The 22152-nt window shown below is 40.5% G+C and overlaps 1 protein-coding gene across 1 annotated transcript in view; it reads right to left on the minus strand.

The window, feature by feature from the left end:
• MEGF10 (multiple EGF like domains 10) overlaps positions 1 to 22152 on the minus strand; it is a 165775-nt gene that overhangs the window by 108814 nt on the left and 34809 nt on the right. The window contains exons 2-4 of the mRNA XM_059693726.1: positions 8227 to 8359; positions 493 to 594; positions 205 to 305 (exon numbers count right to left, since the gene is read on the minus strand). Of these exons, the coding sequence (XP_059549709.1) occupies positions 205 to 305; positions 493 to 594; positions 8227 to 8342 (319 nt within the window). The 5' untranslated portion in view covers positions 8343 to 8359. The remainder of the gene's footprint in view (positions 1 to 204; positions 306 to 492; positions 595 to 8226; positions 8360 to 22152) is intronic.

Here is a 22152-nt window from a genome sequence, read left to right on the forward strand (position 1 = left end):
TTGAGGGACATTCATTTGGAGATTTTTGATAGGACAGAGTAAATGCTTCCCTCCTTACACAGACCGAGAAAGCAGCAGCCGAAAGTGAAAGGGAATGAGTCACAATGCCCTATCTCCCCAGGCCTCCATCTCTGCTGCCATGAACAGCAGCAAGCCAGCACTGGGAAAATAAGCAAACCTCATAGAAGTGAAAGTCTTACTTACGGACACACATTTCCCTGCTTTCATAAAATCCAGGACAACACTGTGATTTGCGCCTATACATAGTTTTCTCCCCATGTCGATAGGCTGTCCGGTAACTGATTCTACATAGAGGGAAAAAGCACACTGTTACCTCTTTTGACCTGATATTTGATTAGAAATAAATAATTTATATTTCCATACAAAGAGTTATTAAATAGAATAAAGGTATTAAAAGCAAAGTATTTAATGACTGCTATCAAATTCCTTCCCAGTTAGCCAAACTCGCAAATATATCCGAGCTTTCATTACCTGTGCCGTGTACACTTAAACCAGTTCAGAATGTCAGTGCAGCTGGTGTAGTAAATTTGGTCAAAGGGATGTGGGTACGACTCTTGCACAGTTACTGAGTAGCTGAAGAGAAGAGGAAACATAAAGAATCAATATTTCTCTTTCTTACATTAATTATGTACTATGTAAAAAAACAGCAACCATAGGCTAAATTAGCTCCATTCGCAATTCCATACTAACTTAAATTCTCCATGTTTTTACAGGTTTTTATTTGAACCAGAACGAAAATTAAAAATATATTTAAAAGATAAGAGTTCATGCTATAAATTTCAAAAGCAAGTCTCTTTTAGTATTCACCATAAATTCTTATATTCCTAAATTTAAAAACATATCACCATATTTTTTTCTGTATTTCATTCCATCCCCTCTCACCCCACAGGTCCAGGGATAACCAAAACCTTTCACAATAAAAGTTTTCAGTCGAAGTCTGCATGTAGATAATAAAGGTAATCAGCAAAGAGACAGTTTGGGTATTTATAATAGTACATTTTGCTATTGACTCTGGAATATCAGGAAGAGCATATTTCCTGGATTGAAACTTGGAATAATTTGCTTCTGTGTGCCGGCCCCACTTCTCAGACAGTGGAAGAATATATACAGCCTCTAAATAAAAACTACAAAGAAGTCTCTAAAACCAGTAAAAATATGGCTGAGACCATTAGCCTAAAATAATCATACCAGAACTGTTGCTATTTAGGCAGCCTGTTTTCCAATACATTTTCACTAACAACTTCCAATTAAAGGAAAAGCATGCAGTCCTATGGGCCTAAGAATGTGGATGGAAAACACCCATGAAATATAAAGAACTTCCAGTGTTCAATCCCATACTTCATTTTAAAGGATCTTCGAATTCCTGCCTACAGGAAAATCTAAAGAATCCTCCTTTCCATACAGTTTATTTTCTTTAACATTCTCTTAAAGATTTCCACTACAATCTTTAGTTCACACTAACAAACAAATGAGCTGAAATCACTAACTCAATCGCCCAAGTTCATTTAAAGATACTATCAACTGGAGAAGGTACAGAAAAAATGAGGTCAAAATTTCAGCACGAAAAATTCAGATTAGATATAGAGCAGAACCTCCTAGTTTGAAAAGCTGTGTGGTGCAGGCCCCACCAACAGTGGCCTTTCTTTCCCCAGCTGGTCTGTCAGTCTCTATGTACTTAGGCTTCCATTGGACACCCATGAAATAATCATACTATTCACACTTTTGTGTTCATTCTTTGGGACACTGCAACTTGATTTCTAGGCAAATTTAGGGTTCCTCCGCAAATCTTTGGCAGCTGCCATAGGCCTATGAAGAGCTCACTGGATGAGAAGCCAGTGTGATAGTTCCAATCTGACACTGGGAAACTGGGTGGCCTTCAGCAGATAACCCCACTTCCCTGGGTTTTGATGGTCACATCTTAAAACCACGAGGTCAGGCATGGTCTGAAGATCCCTTCCCACATGGCATTCTGAGCTTCTAACACATTTTAGATGACTATTTCCTTTTACTCAAGTCGATGACACCCGCTGTTACCTGCAAGAACAGGTTCGGAGGAGATTAGGAGTGTGCAGTGACCTACATCTGCAATGTAACTCCTTTTGGGTAAAGCAAGAGGCCTCGGTTAAACTATAAATGTTCTTAGAATGAAATGTCACATTAAGCTATTGATATTTTCTTCAGACCCCTAGCAGTGTCCTGAGGTTCAGATCGATGCAGACTCTGAGACTTCCTTGCCAACTTTTTGTCCTTCCTATCCAGCTGCTTGTAAATAGCTAAATTTTGAGGCCTGCTGCATTGTTTCTCCATTCCACTGCAAGTGAGGAGCAAAGTGAGTGAACGCCCCCTGTATGGGCTGTTGTACAGGTGCAGTGCTACATTGTCCGTGGGCAAAGCAGAGCAGCTTTCCATGGGTGCTGCAGGAATAAAAAAGAAACCACTCTAAATTAATGCCAGTTGGGGGTGGGGGGTGGGGGGATCATTCTATTGGGCTCTACCGTATTTATTTAGCTATTTAGCTTAGCTAAATTAGTTTGCTGGAACTAGACCTGATGCAGTTTTCCTAAAATTTCCAAGGGCATGATATGTTGTTAAGGTCTGAATGCCTTTGAGCAAACGTGATCATCAACAAACAATCCTGGCCAAATACCTCCCATTTGATGTGGCTTGGAGAACTGATGCCACAAGCAAACATGAAAAATATTTCCACTAATGTCTAGTGGCCTAGAAGAGTGCTTACACCAGAGGAAATGTGCAAGTACAGGAATTTCCTCTTCTTGCCACTTGCTGCTCTCCAATAATATACGTCCGCAGGATGCCTCTCTGGTTTGAGGATATATAAAAAAGCTCTTCTCTATAAAAGGGAAATCAAGCCATTTAGGATTCCAATTCAATAAATACTTATTGAACCAATTCTATGCAATTCCTGGTTTCAAAGAGCCCGCAGGAAAGTCCAGTCTGTAAATACTAAAAATAATGGGATACAGCTTTAATGGAGACATGTAGGCAGTTTGGGGGAAATAGGACTATAAAATTCACTTGAGTATTTCCCTTTGATCTTGATTCTTTGCATTAAAGTTATTCAGAGGCTCACACTCAATTCATAACTAACTGAATATGAATTACAATTTGGCCAGAAACTGAGGCTCCCACTTAAGTTTACAGAAGAAGGATTTTAAATTTTGTTGACCCAAATTTATTGTCCCTTCTGTTGTTGTTTTTTAATATACATTTTTTTCTTTTCTACACAATCTTTCTTTTTTCTTTTTTAATAGTATTACAGTCACACTACAAAATTTGGAAAATAAATTTTAAGAAAGAGAGAGGAAAGAATTCTATAACTCTTCCATCACCATCAATAGCATTTTACTGTACTTCTCTTGTCTCTAGAGGTTTTTAGTTTTAGTTTAGTGTATTTTCTGTTCATATTCTTATAGTCATGCTATGCACCTGAGTTTGAAGCCTATTTTTTAAACTTAAGAGTATGCGTGTGTGCATATGTCATAAGGATTTTCCATGTCAGTAAATAGTCTTCAAATTCTGACTGCCAAATACTGCCTAAGTGCCTACACCTAATGTACTCAATACCCATCTACTGTTATTCAACTAAGTTGTCACTTTTCCAGGGGCCACTTTCTGGAAGCTGTGTCCTGGTACCATGAAGGGAAATGTCCCTGATCATTGGCCCGCCTCCTCTGGTCTTTATCACTGCTTCTCTGGCTAATACCTAGGCTGCTGTTGGAACTTCAACAGCACCTCTGCTAAAAGTCCACACTTTCACATTCAGGAGCAGCTGCCCTAAAAGTCGCAGAGTAGGATGGTCTAGTCCAGTGATGGCGAACCTTTTGAGCTCGGCGTGTCAGCATTTTGAAAAACCCTAACTTAACTCTGGTGCCATGTCACATATAGAAAATTTTTGATATTTGCAACCATAGTAAAACAAAGATTTATGTTTTTGATATTTATTTTATATATTTAAATGCCATTTAACAAAGAAAAATCAACCGAAAAAATGAGTTCACATGTCACCTCTGACACACGTGTCATAGGTTCGCCATCACTGGTCTAGTCCAGCTATTTTCAAGTGATGAGCTGCAAGAATGTTTAAAACATGTAATAGCTGACTACAGGGGCACTGACCTCTTTTCCCTTCCAATAATTCTCAACCTTCCTAATGCCACAACCCTTTAATACAGTTCCTCATGTTGTGGTGACCCCCAACCGTAAAATTATTTTCGTTGCTACTTCATAACTGTAATTTTGCTACTGTTATGAATCGTAATGTAAATATCTGATATGCAGGATGTATTTTCATTGTTTGCGACCCACAGGTTGAGAACCGCTGCTTAGACTGTCAAGTAAAACAATGACAACAGCCAATACAACAATAGCCACTGGTGTGAATGAATCAAAATTATACCTTTTTTTTTTTGTATCAGCAAAAGATACATCTTTTGGTGTGCTGCAGAATTTTAGTAATTAGTTTATGTGCCATGAGATGAAAAGGTTGAAGATTGTTGATCTAGTCCAATCTCGTTTTCATCACAAATGAGCAACACTGAGCTCCCAGTGCTAGTGGGTATTTTAGACTGAGCACCAACATCTCGACCCCCAGACACCTCCTGCCCCTCTGTCTCCGTTCAAATGTCACTAGAACATCTAAAGCTTATAAAGCAGAGAGTGAGGGGCAAATTGTGGTATGAAAGGAATCTGCTCGCAATCCTGCACTATTTTAAGCATCCAGATGCAAAACCCTTTATCTCCTGCTTGTTTGTTTAACCTTCTCAACACACTGAAAACATACCATCTCTGTGATTTTAACCTATTAAGTATTATCCGGGGAGAAACCCCAGCAAGATTTACTTTAAGGTCAAAGAACTCGGGGGAAATAAGCCATCACCACTTGGACACATTCCAAAGTGGTTAATTACATTTTATCTGCTTAAATTATCTTGTTACTGAAATCAGATATGATAATAATCATCATTTCTTATCTCTGCTTGCTTTGGATTGCTGCTTCAATTACTACCAGTTCTGTGTTCCACCCCCAACGGGTTCATTGGGCCAAGAACAGCCTCTCTTCATTTGTGCCTTCCCTAGGAGCAACCCCAATAGAGGGAAGAACTTAGACTCACAGAACAGAAAGAGAGGATGGGGAGAAGGAACAGGTGATTCATGGAATTACTCATGTTCCAAAAGGATGCTGTGCAGAATTCCTTTGATAACATATACTCCTTGTGTGTTTTAAATTATTTAATTTTTCTTAGTTTCATTTTAAGTACAACTTCTGAGAATTGGCATTGCTGCATTAAAATAAGGCACACTTTTATTTGAAAATAAATCATTTCTAGGTCTGGGGTGGGGCTCGAGACCCCACATTTCCCACAAACTCCAAGGTGATGCTCAGACTGCAACTCCGCAGACCACACTCAGAGAAGCAAGCCTCCAGGTGATTCCACGGCTCCGAACCATCGGGTACAGGTGGGTGTTAGTGTAAGGAAAGTCCGCAATGAGCCCTCTTCAGCCCTACTACTAAGACTTTTGTTCCTAAGCTAATCATCCTCTCCCCTTTTCCATTCAAGCCCATTTTAGTTTTTGAAAATATACAAGAACCTGTCACCTGCACCTTTATTTGATCATTTTAATTCATCCTCCATTCTCCATGCTTCTCAAAGTAATTCCACTTTCCTTTTCCTTTCTTCAAAGAATCATTACTAGCTTTGTAACAGGATATCTATCAATAAGAAGATTATAGCTGTCAATCTGTCTTTCTAGCAGTTCATTTAATATAGAAAAAAGAGAGTCAGGAAAAAATCGCCATCATTTCCCAATTTTTTCATGAGTAACTTCCCGATCCATTAGTGTCCATGTTAGCGGTTGTTCTAATTGCTTGTGCAACAGTGGAATTATATTGCATTTAAAAATGAATGTGCCCCTTGTCTTTCTGCCTCTCTCTCTCCTCCCTCCCAATTGATGTTCATTATTAGTCATCTCCTATCAGAAGGTGAAAGCTTCTTCGACAATTATTAATTGAAGGCAGTGTTTTAGACACTTGGGATCATCTGTGGTGAATAAAACAATGCAAGTTAGTGTTGGCAAATTTGGTCAGATACTGAGCAAGGAATCAGGACAAAATGTGTACATTTGAGTGGGTGCTGGGCTATTTGAAGTCTTGGATTCTTTTCTCTTGATAGCCTTTCCCTTGGAGCACTCGTCTGTTCACATTTCATCACGCTCCCACACCCACATTCCCACACACTTCCAGGCCCATATTTCAAATTGATCTTATGAACACAACAGAGCAAAACCACGTGAGTCCCTTCCCTCTCAAGTCAGCTCTCTTCCTTTTATCTTTCCACATGTGCAATGACACCGCCACTCCTACACAGCAGGTTCTAAACCTCAGCCTTTTCTGCTTCCTTCGCATCCTATAGTCAATGTTTTACCAAGACCTGATGATTTTTATTTCATGGCATCTTACAACTTTGTTCTTCCTCCCATTCCAAAGCTATTATCCTCCAAGAAGTTCAACCACAAGTGGACTCTCCCTTTTCTAAACTTGAGATGTATTTTTATTACTTTAATAAATATTATATACTTTGTTAGTGAAATGTTTTATGAAAGGGGCTGTAACGATTATAAAGATGATACACAGGTCCCTCCTCTTACATTCTGTATGACATAGTTAATATCACAAACAAAAGAACTTTATTACATATACATATTTCCTCTACAGCTTAAAGTTTCATAGTGATATATAGCTCTATTGATAGATAAGGGAAATATATTTTTGTTATCTTGATTGCAATACTGCCAATGGAGGTGGGAACGAGCCCTCACTGAAAAATAATGCTGTGAGTGAGGAGCCAGTGTGCCCTAGAAAAGCAGAGCTGCTGCGCTGGACAGGCTCTGTGCTTTGTGCATCCTACCAGTCAGTGGGTGATTAGAGTGTGTGCTCTGTGGGGGAGTAATCACGGTGCTAATGGTGACAGCAAAAAGGACACCAAAAAGCTTATGTCAATGCACTTACAGATAATAAAACACATATTACTCTCTAGTACTTGACACCTCCTGTTTGTCTGAAAAACTTGCATTTGCAATGTTATTTCTGGATAAAGATACTTTCTTAGCCATGCAAGTAGCACATCAGAGCTCAGGAGACTGCATATGATTGTACTGCACTTTCACATGGCTTGTGCTAATTTTGTGTTCCGAAAGGGACCATAAGATCCCCGAGAACAGCCAATTGTTTTGTACTTCCTCTGTATTTCCTACTGCACATTGCCCAGATCTGGACACGACATCATCTGCTCTCATATAATCTATTCAGTCTTGTCCTCCTCCAGAACTGTAATGACTCGAGCCTTTTTAAAATATATTTTTTTATTTTTAAATATATTTTTATTTATTTCAAAGAGGAAGGGAGAGGGAGAGATAGAAACATCAATGATGAGAGAGCATCATTGATCAGCTGCCTCATGCATGTCCCCCACTGGGGATAGAGCCTACAACCCGGGCATGCATCCTGATTGGGAATCAAACCGTGAGCTCGATGCTCAATGACTGAGCCATGCCAGCAGGGATGTACTGACTCTAATCTTGCTGGGCACAGCCCCTAGAGGTCTGCATGGCACTGGCGTCAGGCCACCTTCCATTCCTAGAACCCCTCCCAATCACTGCCACCCGCTCATGTCAGCTCTTCAGAAACATCTTAGGTAACACCACCTCCAGGTAGCTTTACCAGTGTCCCCAGAAAGTATGTCTCCCTTTTAGGCCACCTATAGCACAATTTTATTTTGCCATACATTTCAAGTACATTATTATACACTATCTTCTACTGCTCATTCATTGGTTCCCATACAGAAGTCCAACTCCCCCAACTTATTGTAAATAAAGTCAGAGCAGGGACAGGATCTTAGGGAGTTCATTTTAATTGAACGATTAATGTAATGTTTTCCCTGACTCTTACAATCTTATAATCGCACCTGTGTAAGAATCAATATATCAAGGTTTTTTTCACATAATATATATTCTATAAGACCAAGATGAATAATACTGTCTGATTTATTAGCTACAACTAATGATTTTTACACAAAAGTAACTTTACAATCTCTTGTCAAATTCTAACTTTATATATCAGACTGAGGATGACAGTATATAAAGAAATGTATCTGAAATTATTTCTAAGATTACTTTCAGAGCTATTACCTTTCCCAGTGGCTACACACATTAGGGTCTTCAAGATTGAGAGGGGATGCTGTCTTTATCCAGTGGCATAATAATAAACAGAGAAATCCCAGGTATGTGTTCAAAGAAATAACCATTTTTTCTGATGAACACCCTAGAAGGAAAAAAACAATCCAAATTAGAGATGCATTAAAATGACCCAAACAGAATTCCTTTCAGAACAGCAGCCATTTGGGACCAGTTGTCACCAGGGCTGAAACATGCATAACAATCATGTATTCAAATAAAAGGGCCATCAGATTTCATGGTCCAGGAGAGAGAGGTGTTTCTCATGTGGTGCAGGGTGGCCACTGTTTTGTAAATTACTACAATGTGCAAATCATCGTTAATTGCCACCACAACAAAAGCCCTTCTCATCCATGCCAACTAACATTAAAGGAATCTACCAGAACAACTCAAAGCAACACGGGCTTCCAGGCTCTCTCATCAGGCATACTTCCCTTCTGGAAGAAGAAGGCTCACAGTGGAATCTGGCCTCATTGGTCCCAGAGCATAAATGATGAAACAGAAGCTTCATTGACTCAAGAGAGAAGCACCTTAGGCTCAAACTGAGATTCATTCAATGTGCACTGAATACTCTATCCCAGGCACTGTGCAAAACTGGACGTAAAGCACAGATCTAGTTCCTGTCCCTGCCCTTCAAGATACTTGTAATTTAATAATTATGACATATATTTTGTATATTTAGTGCTTCAGTTTCCCTACCTGCTGCATAGAAACAAAACCAGTTATTTGACAGCTATTTCTGTAAACCAGCTATTTCTACATTGGTGTGCAAAAAAAAGCATAAAACTGTTTGGAGGTCAGTGTTAGAGAAAATGAACCTGGTATTACCGAGAGGAAGAGACCATAATAGAAAAACAAATAGCAACATGGTGCATTTGTAAAACAGGGCAGCAAAAAGGATAGGAGAGGGAGGAGAACATTCCAAGCAGAGGAAACTGAAGATGAGAGAGGGTCAGGCACTTAGGAGGCTCAACTCAATTCAGTGGGAAAAAGAGACAGGGGGCATATCATGAGTTATATAGGCCACTGCAAATTTGTGAACTTCATCCAAGGATAAGGGAGACCTCGGACAGGGTGCAGTGACACCAGATAGATCATTCTGGCTGCAGGGGAGAGTGACCTGAAGGAGGAGACTCTTAGAGGGAGATCAGGTAAGACACGACTTGGGGTGAACGAAGGAAACAACATTGGAGTTGCAGGGAACTGGGACATTTTTAGGAAGTAGAACCCACAGGACTTGGTGACTGAATGTGAGAGTAAGAGAGAGAGAAGGGACTTCTGGTATAGCCCCTTGTGGGGAGGTGGGCCCTCACTGAGATGGGAAGCACAGAACCCTCCCCCTCTGGAGGATAAACCTTAAGTTCAGTTTTAAATATGTCATTTGAGGTTCCTATGAGATATTCAAGTAAAGTCACCCACAGGCATTTATTGAATGCTTACTATGTGTGGTCAGCTCCAGGGTGTAACATTGTAATGGTATGTGCGTGGAAATGATACCATCTTTCACCTCCAGGGACTCAGCATTTAGTAAGAAGGAAAAGTTTGTCATACTATGTAAAATTATCCTATATAATAAAAGCCTAATATGCAAATCAACCGAACAGCAGATCGACTGGTGGAATGACCGGTTGTTATGACACACACTGACCACCAGGTGGCAGATGCTAAATGCAGGAGCTGCCCCCAGCCAAAGGCCCCAGGCTAGCCAAGGCAGGTTCCAGCTGGGGGGGGTGGGGAAGGGGCCCTGATCGCCCTGCCAGTCCCCCGACAGATCGGCCCTGATTGCCGGCCAGGCCTAGAGACCCTACCCGTGCACAAATTCCGTGCCTCTAGTTTTATACAATCATTACACAGATAGACTTGAAATAGAAATCGCTGGTCCATTTACCAATTTAAAATAAGCAATAAATAATTAAAACTAAGTAAATAATTAATTAAAATTAACCTGTCTATTGGTAAACTAGTGAAACGAGCAACAACAGGCCAGATTATATGACTCATGCAGTTATTTTCCGGGTGAGGGCTGGCATTTTGAGATGTTATACTAACTTTCCACACTATGAAGTTACCAGTTTTTAGTACTTGGGACCCAAGGGTATTGAATAATAACTTAGTGATTTAAAAAAATTATCTTAAAACAACACATAAACAACAATATCAACAAAAACCTAACATTAAGAAACAGTTTATCCTTCAAATTCAAGGGAATAGATCAAATGAAGAAGTATTAAATTATTCAAAAACAGGACTGTTTATAAGGACAAGTACATCAGGTACATTATGACAAGTTATCTATATCTAACCCCCACCCCCCAAAGATTAAAACCAAAGAAAATGTTTGATTGGAAAAAAGAAAAACTATATCATTAATTTGTAGAATAATTAAAAGATGGCGCAAGCCACTGGGAGAGGTTATGAACTTTTAAAAGGGGATTTCAATCCTCGTGAAATAATTCCAACATTTAAAGCATTTAAAGCAAAATACAGCTTATAAATTGATTCAAATTATTGACATATCTCACAGGCTAACCGTCAGGAAGTTGTAAAATCTGAAGCCTAACATTATATAACGAAAGCTATTCCACTGAATAGGAATGAATAAAAAGTAACGATGACAATAAACAACAAGAGCTAACATTTCCTGACTGATTACTGTGAGCCAGATGCACTGCTGAACCTTTTATGTGATTTTCCCATTTAATCCTCACAGTTACTTACCTAAGAAGTAGGTATTTTTATTGCCTCATTTCCCCAGTTGAAAACACATAAATTTACTGCTAGTGGTTTCCTCATCCATCAAAATAAGTAAACCTTTAATACACTTGATGTGAACAAATAAGCATGGCAAATATCTGTCTCATGGCCTTAGCTATGTCAGGCTAAGTATTTCATTTCAATGAAGTGTGAAATGTGTATATTAATTTTCATTCTTTCCTCAAAGGCAAAACAAGGGCTGGTCAGCAGTAATCTGCCAACTACTCAAAAATAATTACACCTAGTTGAAAAGTTTATATCCTGAATCACCATCTCAGATTCAAACCATCCATTTCCCAATTAGAAATGTTTAGTCTGTAAAGTTAGAAATTGCTGCAAGCAATGAATCAAACTGCCCCAAAATAAAAAAGAACGTGGTGTGTTTTCCTTTAATGTAAAGATTTCAGCATGGATCTTTTTGGTAGTCCTTCTTGTGTTGCACTTGACGCATGGCTTTCTGAAGGTTTTTGCTTCTCTTAGGGGATGGCAGGAGGGGGGGGGGGGGGGGAAGCAGAATTTAGCCACCTCGTTGCTTTTGAAATTCGGCATACAAAAAAATCAAACTGCATTGCAAAGCTGCGGGCTGCGTTCATGAAAAGGAAACTATCAGTACATTTAAAAAATGTATTCATGCTCCATTTGGTACTTTATTCCCAAAGTATTTTCCAAATTAAAATGAGAAGATTAACTGAATTCTAGAACAATTTCTATTAAAGTATGAAATGTCAAATGCAAAAGGAATTGCTAGACTAAGAGGCTGGAATCATATAAATTCACAAAAACCTGTTGCGAAAAATAATTCAAATGTCTGCATAGGGATGCATGGAGGCACTTCGGGAAGAGTCGGGTGGGGCTCACTCTGAGGCGCCTATAGACCCATGGGGGTCGAAAGTAGGGACTGCCGGACTGGAGGTCTAGAGGTTAGAAATCCAAAAAGGTGTCAGCGGGATAATGCTTCCTCTGACACTGAATGAGTTCGCATGCCAGGTCCCTGGAGCAGGAGTCTGCAGCTTGTCTTGTCTTCTCAGGACTTCTGCTCAACCCAAGCCCAGACTGGGGCATCAGTACCGTTAAATCCTTCCCCTCCGAGGCTTTCCTGGCTCAGCACTGCGAGGCCGTGGAATTGGAGGACCGCGACCCCCGAGCCTGGAGACCTCTTCCTGTTCAAGCTGCTGTAGCTACCGGACGTCGGTGCGGGCCCACGTGGGTGTGTACTGTGGCCACGGAGAGGTCACCCACTTCGGGGGCAAAGATTCCGGTGGCCACCGGCCTCGCACGTTTCTAGGCTCCTGCGAGGAAGTCATTGTCTGCAAACAGGAGTGGCGCCCACTGCTGCGCTCCGGCTCCCTGTGGCTTGTGCTGTGTAAACGCAGCCAGTGGACCGCCATGCCCTGGAGCGCTGCACGTGAAGCCCTGGGCGGGGCCCCGCCTCCCACCAACCTACGCGCAGCACCTGTGTGCGCTTGGAGCTGCAGTTGCTCAGTCTGGGGCCTAGCCTGGACCCTTCAAATCAGTGGTTCTCAACCTTGGCTGCACATTAGAATCACCTGGGAATCTTTAAAATCCTGATTTCTTGGCCTCATCCTCCGGAAATTCTGTTTCTTTGTTATGGGGTTGTGGCCCCACCCCCATAACAAAGAAACAGAATTTCCGGAGGATGAGGTCCCGAAATCGGGATTTTAAAAAGATTTAAAAAGATTCCCAGGCGATTCTAATGTGCAGCCAAGGTTGGGAACCACTGCTTCAAATAGATCCACCTCCCATTAGCTTGGTGTCGGTGGACATGGGTTGACTATGGACTAGGTTGACCACAGGCCCTCCAGGGTGCGCATGGAGGCTTCAGAAATGGTCAGTAAACTATGTTCCAAAGGTGAAAAAAAAGTTGTATATATATATATATATGGTGGGAGGAGAAGACAATTCATAAATATACCAATGAGCTGTAAAGAACTATAGAAATGCAACATTTCACTATGTTCAGAAACATGGATGATCCTTTTGTTCTGTCTAGTTTAATAAAGGCAATGACAGACAATCCAAATAAGATGCAGGGTGGCCCCCCCAAATGTATACACGCTTTGAATGATTATAAAATGTTTATGAACGTAAGTTCATTTTCAAAATTTAAAAGAATCTACAGAACTGAATAATTTTCTTGTCAATGCCTGTTTTCAAACTGATGATCATTCTGGCCCAGGCACTGCTGATAAAGCAAAGTAATGGAATTGCAAACATCAAGAATCATTTTGTTAGGTATTTGTGCACCCTAAACTTGTCGACTGTTACCGGTTTTGTATCCTAAACTTTATCTTGTATGTATCCCCATACAAAATTGAAAGGGCGAGGGCTACGCTCTCCATCTTGCCCTGTATCCTCCATGTTGGTTTGGGGCAGCAGTCATGTGCTCAGGAAAGTACCTTCTCCCCGGAAGCCCAGGCCTCTGCTGGCCACGCCTGGAATCTTTTTAAACTAACTAATGACAATCAGGGGACGTGCGCGCCATGGAGATGACCACATCCTGTATAACAAGACCCGACTTGCACCTAGCCAATCGGCAGGGCCCACAGTCATCTCCCCTCCCCTCACTCCACCCCCTATTAAAACCCCATTTTTTCCCAGGGGCGGTCTCTCTTGTCTCACCGTTGCATTGATGGAGGCTGGGAGCCAGACCTGGGTCTGTGATAATAGACTCTTTGCTTTTGCATCAGACTCTCTGGCTCCCTGGTGTGGTCTATTGGGGATCTTGAAATCTGGGCATATCAAAAATAAAGTCTAGTGGCACTTTAGGATAAATTTTCTTTGTTCAAAGCTTAGTCTGGCTTCACCCATCATTTCAAATCAGTTAAACCTAAAAATGGAATGAAAATTGAGTTATCAGTTGTTAAAGTGTGTATACATTTTGGGGGGAATGTCCTACATATTCTTTCCCTAGTTTATTTGTTCTATAGGTTCCATAGGTTTCCATGTGGGTACCTTTTTCCTTTATGTCAACCCTGAAGGAAGAAAGTTAATACATTTTTCTTCCTCATTTCTCATTTCTCTCTTTTAAGCTGTCATCTTATCTTACACTATACTCTTCCATTTCGCAGCACAACTGAAAACAAAATACCATCTTTAAAAAATAGCATTATTTTAATTTTTAAAAAAGGTGACACTGTGTCAATCTGCTTTATTAAAATGGACATTTTGAAAATATTCAAAACTCTAAATTAGGTGGGAAGCTACTTCAGCCATCCAGCCAGTCTTCAGTCTTCAAATAACTTTTCTCTAGGTTCCATTTGACAAAATTTAAAATGTAAAAAAATAAAGAGTCATTTGCATGAACCCCCTACCGCCAAACTTGATTGCATTCCATATCATTCACTTAATTATTATGGAAAAATCAAAACAGAAAATCAGTATAACTGATTAGCATTGCTAAAGTGCTCATATTAGAAAGAGGAAACACAGCAGGCAGAAGTTAACTCTTGCTGCCTAGGAAGGCAGGCTTTGCTTACCTACCACAAAAACACATGGTAAATAATCAGGATGAATAAAATCCTTACAATGCATGAGTCTGGCCTCTGATGACAGGGAGTAGTTTCTCTATCAGTGTGTTAGGGAGAAATAAATAGTGGGGCGTTGACTAGCTGATTTATTTTTGCAACAACAGAGGGATAAATGATTCCAGACCATTCTTTCTGACTCTAAAATCGATTTCCTTCCTAGAATCATTAAGGGCACAGAGAAATAACTTGGGTGCCCTTATTCAGTTTTTTCTCAAGCTCATTTCTCTAAAGTTCTCTCACAGTTCTCTAAATGGAAATGAATTTCTTGATTAAGAATAGCTACATTTCCACAATCCACCCTGCAACCCCCACCTCCCCCCTCCACCCCCTGCCACCCCACCCCAGGTTATCTATAAAGGATGTACTAGCTTTAACCTGAAAGGCTGCCCAGGTGGGGGATTAGATAATGTGCTATGTTCTTCCTGTGTCTTTGAGCCTATGAATAGAGTATTAAAAAACAATATTAATAGAGTATTAAATATGTCAAAAGAGTAATGCTTGCTTGTTGCCCTGCGATAATCCCAGATGAGGACTTCCCTGTAAATACTACTTGCTGATAAGAAAAAACCCTAAGGCACTGTCATGATTTCTATTTTCACCATCCAAAGCTAGTTATTCTAATAGCGTATTATTTTTCCCAAGCATAACCATTCATTTGAAGCAATACAAGTGTGATACATATTTTTTGTCTCGGGGGAGAGGGAAGGGCTCATGTCATTATGCTGACATTAAATACCGCAACAAAGATATTCCTCTAAGAAAAATTAAATCATGTTACAAGGGCAGTCCCACAGCATACCTTGTAAGCTGCTAAGAATATAAGTTAAATGAGTGTAGCTATTGACATTAATAAAAAAAAATTCTCAAGCCCTATTTTATAAATTGATAATGGTTTCATAAACAACCAAAAAAAATCTCTAAATATTAGCATGAAGTGAGTGTGTAGTAATAGTTCTGGCACTTCACATCAAACAAAAATTGAGCAAAACCCTGGGGATGCCAGGCACTGAGATACCCCAAGGGAGCTCATCACCCCATGTGGAGAATGGTCACAAAGGGACCATTTCAATACAGCATGATGCAGCCATGACGAAGGCCAGAGAATGCTGTGGGAACACAGAGGTACAGCTTCATCAACTTAACCAGCCACCCTATCTGGGGGAGATCCTGGCTCCCACTTGTCATCAGCTTTGGGAAATATTCTACGTCCCTATGAACCCATCATCCACAATATATGGAAAAAAATCCACAAACATATCTCACTAATGATCTATCATGCAAGCAACTGTGAGGACTATTCTGACTTAAGCGTTGCTGCCCTTGATAGTTTCAAATTTACTAGGATGGAAAATTATAAATAAAATATGATTATTTTCAAATGAGTCAATGTGGAAATAAACTGCTAGAGTTTTAAGAGGAGGAAAAAAATCAGTGTGAGTAGCAAAGGATCAAGAAAGAGGTCAAACTTGAACAGAGCTCCCAAAAGAAAAAGAACTAGAAGTCACTGAGTGCCTACTTCAGCCTTCTCACCTTACACATGCAATCTCATCCACTAAGATCAGTGTTTCACCTGCAATCAGACAATGAACACAGAGCAGAGAATTCAGGGAGTCTGGATGATGACTTCAGTGTCTGCAATCTGCCCTCAGCATCACCTCTGGACAATAGGAAGGATTTGGGTAAATGAAAACCATGGGCCATAATGCAAAGGGAAAGGTGTGAGCCAAGTGTCAAGGGTGGAGAGCAGGAGCTCTCAAGGAATCTTGAGAAGTGGTGCTAGAAAGGGAGGTAGACTGGGTGAGCAGGGGTTTTGAGCACCAGACAAAGAAGGTCAGATGATTATTTTGTCTGCAGTGAAATGCACTTTAGTCTTGGAGAAGGGCGCATTTCTTTATGGAAGAGGTGTTTTGGAGATTAACACAGAGAAGGTGTGCAGAATCCAATGGAGAGGACAGAGACTGGGGGCAAAGAAAGTGGGTGGAAGTTAGAGCATTCAGGTGTTGGGTGAAACTGCCTATTCCAGGGTAGTAGCCTAAGGAATGGGAAGTATATGAGTATATGCCAATAAAAGAAAAAATTGGCAAGGCTGAGGGAAATAATAGAAAATATGGCTGATATTAGAGACAGCTATTTGGGGTTTAAACCATTCTGAATCCCACTTCTGTTTTCTCGGTTTATTCTCTCTCCTACTGGGAAAACAATACACCTCTCTTTTTAATAGAAAAAGAAACTTCAAACACTACTTCTTACTCCAGAATTTGGTGGATAAAATCATATTTCTTTTCCTAAACTTCTTAAAATTGAATATTCCTCAATAACATACCCATTCATTCTTCTCAACCTGAAGAGTCCTAATTTTTTTTGGCCTTTCCACAAAGAAAGAAAGAAAGAAAGAAAGAAAGAAAGAAAGAAAGAAAGAAAGAAAGAAAGAAAGAAAGAAAGAAAGAAAGAGAAAAAAAGAAGCCCTTTTATAAAATTTACTCTTTCTTTCCTGTTTTCGACAACTATGCATTGGCAGCCCTAATTATACCCTATTGTGATAGCCAGATGCCAGTTTTTAATGATTCCTGCCTTGCGTGAGCCTGTTTCACAATGAATAGAGTATTTGTACAACCAATTGGATATGGCAAAAATGACAGAGTATACTTCCGAATCTAGGTCACCAAAGGCAGTGCACTTTCCATCTTGTTTCTCGGGTCACCATTCTGCGGGAAGCCAGCTTCCCGGCGTGTCACTAGAACTAAAGCAGCCCAATGAAGAGATCCGCATAGAGAGGAACTGAGACCTCGTGCCAACAGCCAGGTGAGTGGATCTTCCAGCCTCTGTCAAGCCTTAAGGTGACCGTGGCCTCTGCTGACACAGTGACTCCAACCTCATGAGAACCGGAGCCAGGACCACCAGCTAAGCTTCTCCCAAATTCCTGACCCACAGAAACTGTGAGGTGATGGTTGGTGTTTTAAGCCACTAAGCTGTGAGGTAATGTGTTACACAGCAATAGAACCCTGTATTTCAATATGTTGATATCCAAAATGTTTTGTTTGACTTGCAACATAGCTCTCAATAATGCCCACTATTTTGCTGCATCATCAGTGGCAGTAGCATACAGAAGGAACCACCTGCAGTGAATCTGAAATCTTTTCCCTACATGAGAACTCCTGGCAAGACACCACACCTTCTAATTCCAATTCGTTATTTTGTTCCTCAAGGCATGGCCCTGGCAATGCTTGTGTTTTGAGGTGCACCTGCTGTTTTTCCATACAAAGCACTGGCCCAGATTATCCTACCATTTATCCTTAAGCCTTCAGCATTGTACTGCCCTGAAGAATTGACCTGCCTCACAGTGACCTGGAGAGTTCATCATGTGCTTTGTGCTGGCTCACGTATATAAACAGTGAATAAGTGCATTCTAGACTTCTCTCCAGGTTACCTTTTCACCTGCAAATAAGTGTTCGTTTTATTTTCCTGCAGTTGAACTAGTTTTCTATGATTATTTCTGATTAGATGGTATATGAAATTGAATTACTATTTTTTAATATTTTCAAATTTCTTTGAGAGCTAAAAAATAGAACAAAGAATGCCCTTCACCCAGACTCACCAGTTGCTAACATTTTGCCACATTTACTTTGTCACTGTCTATCTACATGAACATATATATGCAATACACACACACACACACACACACACACACACACACACACACGCTAGAGGCCCAGTGCACAAAAATTTGTGCACTGGGGGGTCCCTCAGTCCAGCCTGCGCCCTCTCGCAGTCCAGGAGCCCTCAGGGGATATCTGACTGACGGCTTAGGCCTACTCTCCACAGGAAACGGTGAGCGGCTGGCCCTGCCAGAATCATCCCACCACCATCACCAGCGGCCTCCCTCTGCTGGAGGCAACCCCAGCAGGCTGATCTGGGGATGGTGAGTGGCTGGCCCCACCCCTTTGATCGCCCCTCTGCCACTGCTGGTTGCCACTGTTCCCCCCATTGTTGTCCCCTCCCTCTGCCTGCTGGCATGCGCCTTGGCTGGCCTGCCACCGCCTGCTCACCAGCCCCACCTCCTGCCAACCAGTGGTTCTGCCATTCAGTCAATTTGCATATTATGCTTTTATTATATAGGATATATATGTATATATATGTGTATACACACACACACACACACACACACATATTTTAACCACTTAAGAGTAATTTGTACAAATCATGCCCCTATACCTTTAAATACTTCAATATACATTTTCTAAGAATAAGGATATTTACCAATATAATCTAATACAATTATCTAAATGAGGAAATTTAACATTACTGCTATCTAATGTACAGGTCTATGTCATTTTTCATCAACTGTCCTAGTAATGTAATTATTTTCACACTATTTTACATAGAAAATTTTCAGTGCCTTTGTTGTAGAACATGCATTTATTCTTTCAATCACCAAATGCTGGTCAAGACCATCTTTGCCCTCAAAGAGTTGACAATCTAATGTGAAAGTAGTGTCATGTGAATGATAATGACAAGGTAATTTCACAAGTGATTAGGGTCTAAAGAAGGTTACAAAATAAGTATTCAGAAAGTATTTTCAACTGATGCATAGACACAAAAGATGGCATTATTGAGATTTTGCTGAGTAGATAAAATAGGGGAGGTTGCATCCAGAAGAAGCAGTAAAAGCAAAGGCAAGCAAGAACAATGGCCCAGAGAGAAAGGCAAATGGGCAAGATTGTCTGAAACACAGAATAGAGAAATGAGTGGGAGAGGAATGTTGGAGCCAGGTCAGGAATGGTGTTGAATAACATGGTTAAGGTAAAATGTCCAAACACTTCATGGGCCGTCAGGTAGTCCAAGAGTGAACAGGTTTGGGAAAAATGAATGAGAAAATAGAACTTGACCAGCCCAGGAAGAAAGGGGGGATTACTGACTTCTTTTTTCTTTCAACCAACAATACTGATTATAGAAGGTGAACATTTTAGGTTTAACCAATCCCCTGACACAAGCAGGGAAAAAAAAAATCTAATTGCTACAGAATAAATGACAAAAGAAGGCAATTTCCTTTAGAAAGAAAAAGTCAAATTGTAATAAAAGGAAAGAGGAAAAAATGTAATTCTTTGACACGCAGCAGGATGCTTGAGTGTCATCAGAATCTTGGGTCTTTCCTCGCACATGGGAGTGGAACAGTAATGGGAAGCCTAAGTATTCACGTGGCCCTCTCTAGGGAAGATGCTTATCCATGGTGCCTATCCACGGTGTATGCTGCTTTAGTAGGAAGGATGACATGCCCCACCACTGGCATGACCGGGGACACCTACATGTCCCCTGCTCTCCTAACTCTGAGTCATTATGTAACCCTCAATTCCTGAGATACTCACCTCAGTGGGGCCTTGACTTGCGAGTGTCCCAACTAACAAGTTTTTTTGAGATACGAGCCCTCTCTCGGCCGATTTTTTGCTTTGAGTTGCAAGCTCAAAAAAATTTGGGTTACGAGCCAGCTTCGGATATCCCACCGCAGCGAACGTCACAGTGATTTGACATACGAGTAATTTGAGTTATGAGCTCCGTCACGGAACGAATTAAACTCGTAAGTCAAGGCCCCACTGTATTAGGACACAGCTGAGCAATCCAAGTCAAGCCATCCTTTTTCTCAAAGGCCATTTCTCAGAGACAAAAACACAGGTGAACAAAGACCCAATGAGGAAAAGAACTTCCAGGGAACCAAGATTTTAGAAAAATTTCCTGTCAATTGCATCTATCCAGATTCTATTAAAACACACACACACACACACACACACACAACATTCCTCTATTTTTTAATGCTTCAAAGTAGATATTATAATTTAGGTTTCTATAATTCATTTGGCTCCCAACACTACATATGTCCTGGGTTCCACAGGCTTTTGTGCTGAAAATATAGAACAGAAAGTTACAGTTTAAGGCACTATGGGATCCAACCAAAATCTTTCATTTTATAGATGAAATAATTCAAGTCCCAAGTTATGATGACTTGACTATGATCACAGAGCTAGTACATGGGTAGTTGAAAGCTAGCACCCAGAATCAGGTATCTTAACTCCAATCTGATCACTTCTCCATCAGGTAAAACAGCCAGAGTCTTTCTAAAAATTTTCCATCTCTACGTTGAACCAATAAAATGCTTCTTGAAATACAAATTCATTAAAAGTTAGATTCTCCAAGTGACTAAACTATTTCCTGGTCAAACTGAGACTCTGAATTAGAGGGTACATAAGGTATTTCCACATTTAGACTGTACAGATGTTTCAAATAATCAATGACATCAAGACTCAGCTGCCATTCTTCCCAGGGTTACTCAACTCTGAACCACTAATCCAGACCAGGATGCGGAGTGACCACAGACATCTCCTGCAGCGGGCATTGCCACAAAAGAGTCTGGACACTTTTATCCTTATGGTTTTAAGCCCACATGGTCAAAATCTTTGAAGATTTGAAGCAAAATGTGAGGGAACTGCTGAGGAAGTATAAGTAGGCAGAAGAAGGTAATTATTCAAAGTTGCATTTGGCCAGGACATTCAGGAGAAAATTCCTGGGCAGCCTTCCCTTCCACCTCCGCTTCCTCACCAATCACATATAGATGCAAATATAAGAAGCCACAACCCAAACCCCAACTTTATGACTCTTAAAATAGGCCTTTGTTTTGGTAGATAAAATGCCACATGCTGAAGTAGCAATACCACTTCCTGTGAGTATCTATTCTAGACAGACCTTGTATTCAAGAAGTGACCCTGTCTGACCCTGAGTAACAGTCTGAGAACAATCTCATATTGATAGGAAAATGAAGAGCCATTCTCCATACTACTTCCTTCATTCACACTATTCATAATTCTCTCTTCTTATTTCTCTGCATATTCTTACTTGTCCTTCTTTGCCATTTTTAGGGAAATACAGGACCTGGATGCCATGGGAAGGAAAGAAATAGAGACTGAGGTACATTCTAGTCTGACTCAGTGTTAAACTTTGATCACTGACAAGTCACTTATTCTCTCTCTGCTTTATTTCCCTTTCAGGAATATCAGCCAGGAAAGCAGATATATTGTCAGGCGAACTTACAATGAGAGCTGAGTTTTCCACTTGCCTTTCTTATAAACCTTCAGAATGCCTAAGACTCATTGACTTTTGTGTGAACATAGCCTTTAGCGGGAAGCTGGGCCAATACTCTAATTTTACAGATGATGATGCTCTGGTCCAGAGGAATTAAGTGCATGCACCAGGTCACAAAGCTATTTCATTAATAGCTTCTGTTTAGGCTAATATTGGGCCAAAATTCAAGATCCTGTGAGTTGGTCATGCACAATATTATGAATTGCTACATACAAAGATAATAATGATGAACTTACATTTGTTTCCTGGGGCTGATGCCAGTCTACATGGAGTGCAAATATACAATTATAGGCCCTAGGGCTCTTATAAAAGTTTAACACTAAAATATCGAGGAAATGGCCAATATTTTAATAAGGCAACTTATGAATGTGCCTTTTCATACCAAAGAGGAAGGGGCTCACAGTAAGTTATGCCTACTCAATCTGTTCATCAAAGGAGTAGATTAGACACA

This window comes from Myotis daubentonii, chromosome 4 (genome assembly GCF_963259705.1).
Source record: "Myotis daubentonii chromosome 4, mMyoDau2.1, whole genome shotgun sequence".
NCBI lineage: Eukaryota > Metazoa > Chordata > Mammalia > Chiroptera > Vespertilionidae > Myotis > Myotis daubentonii.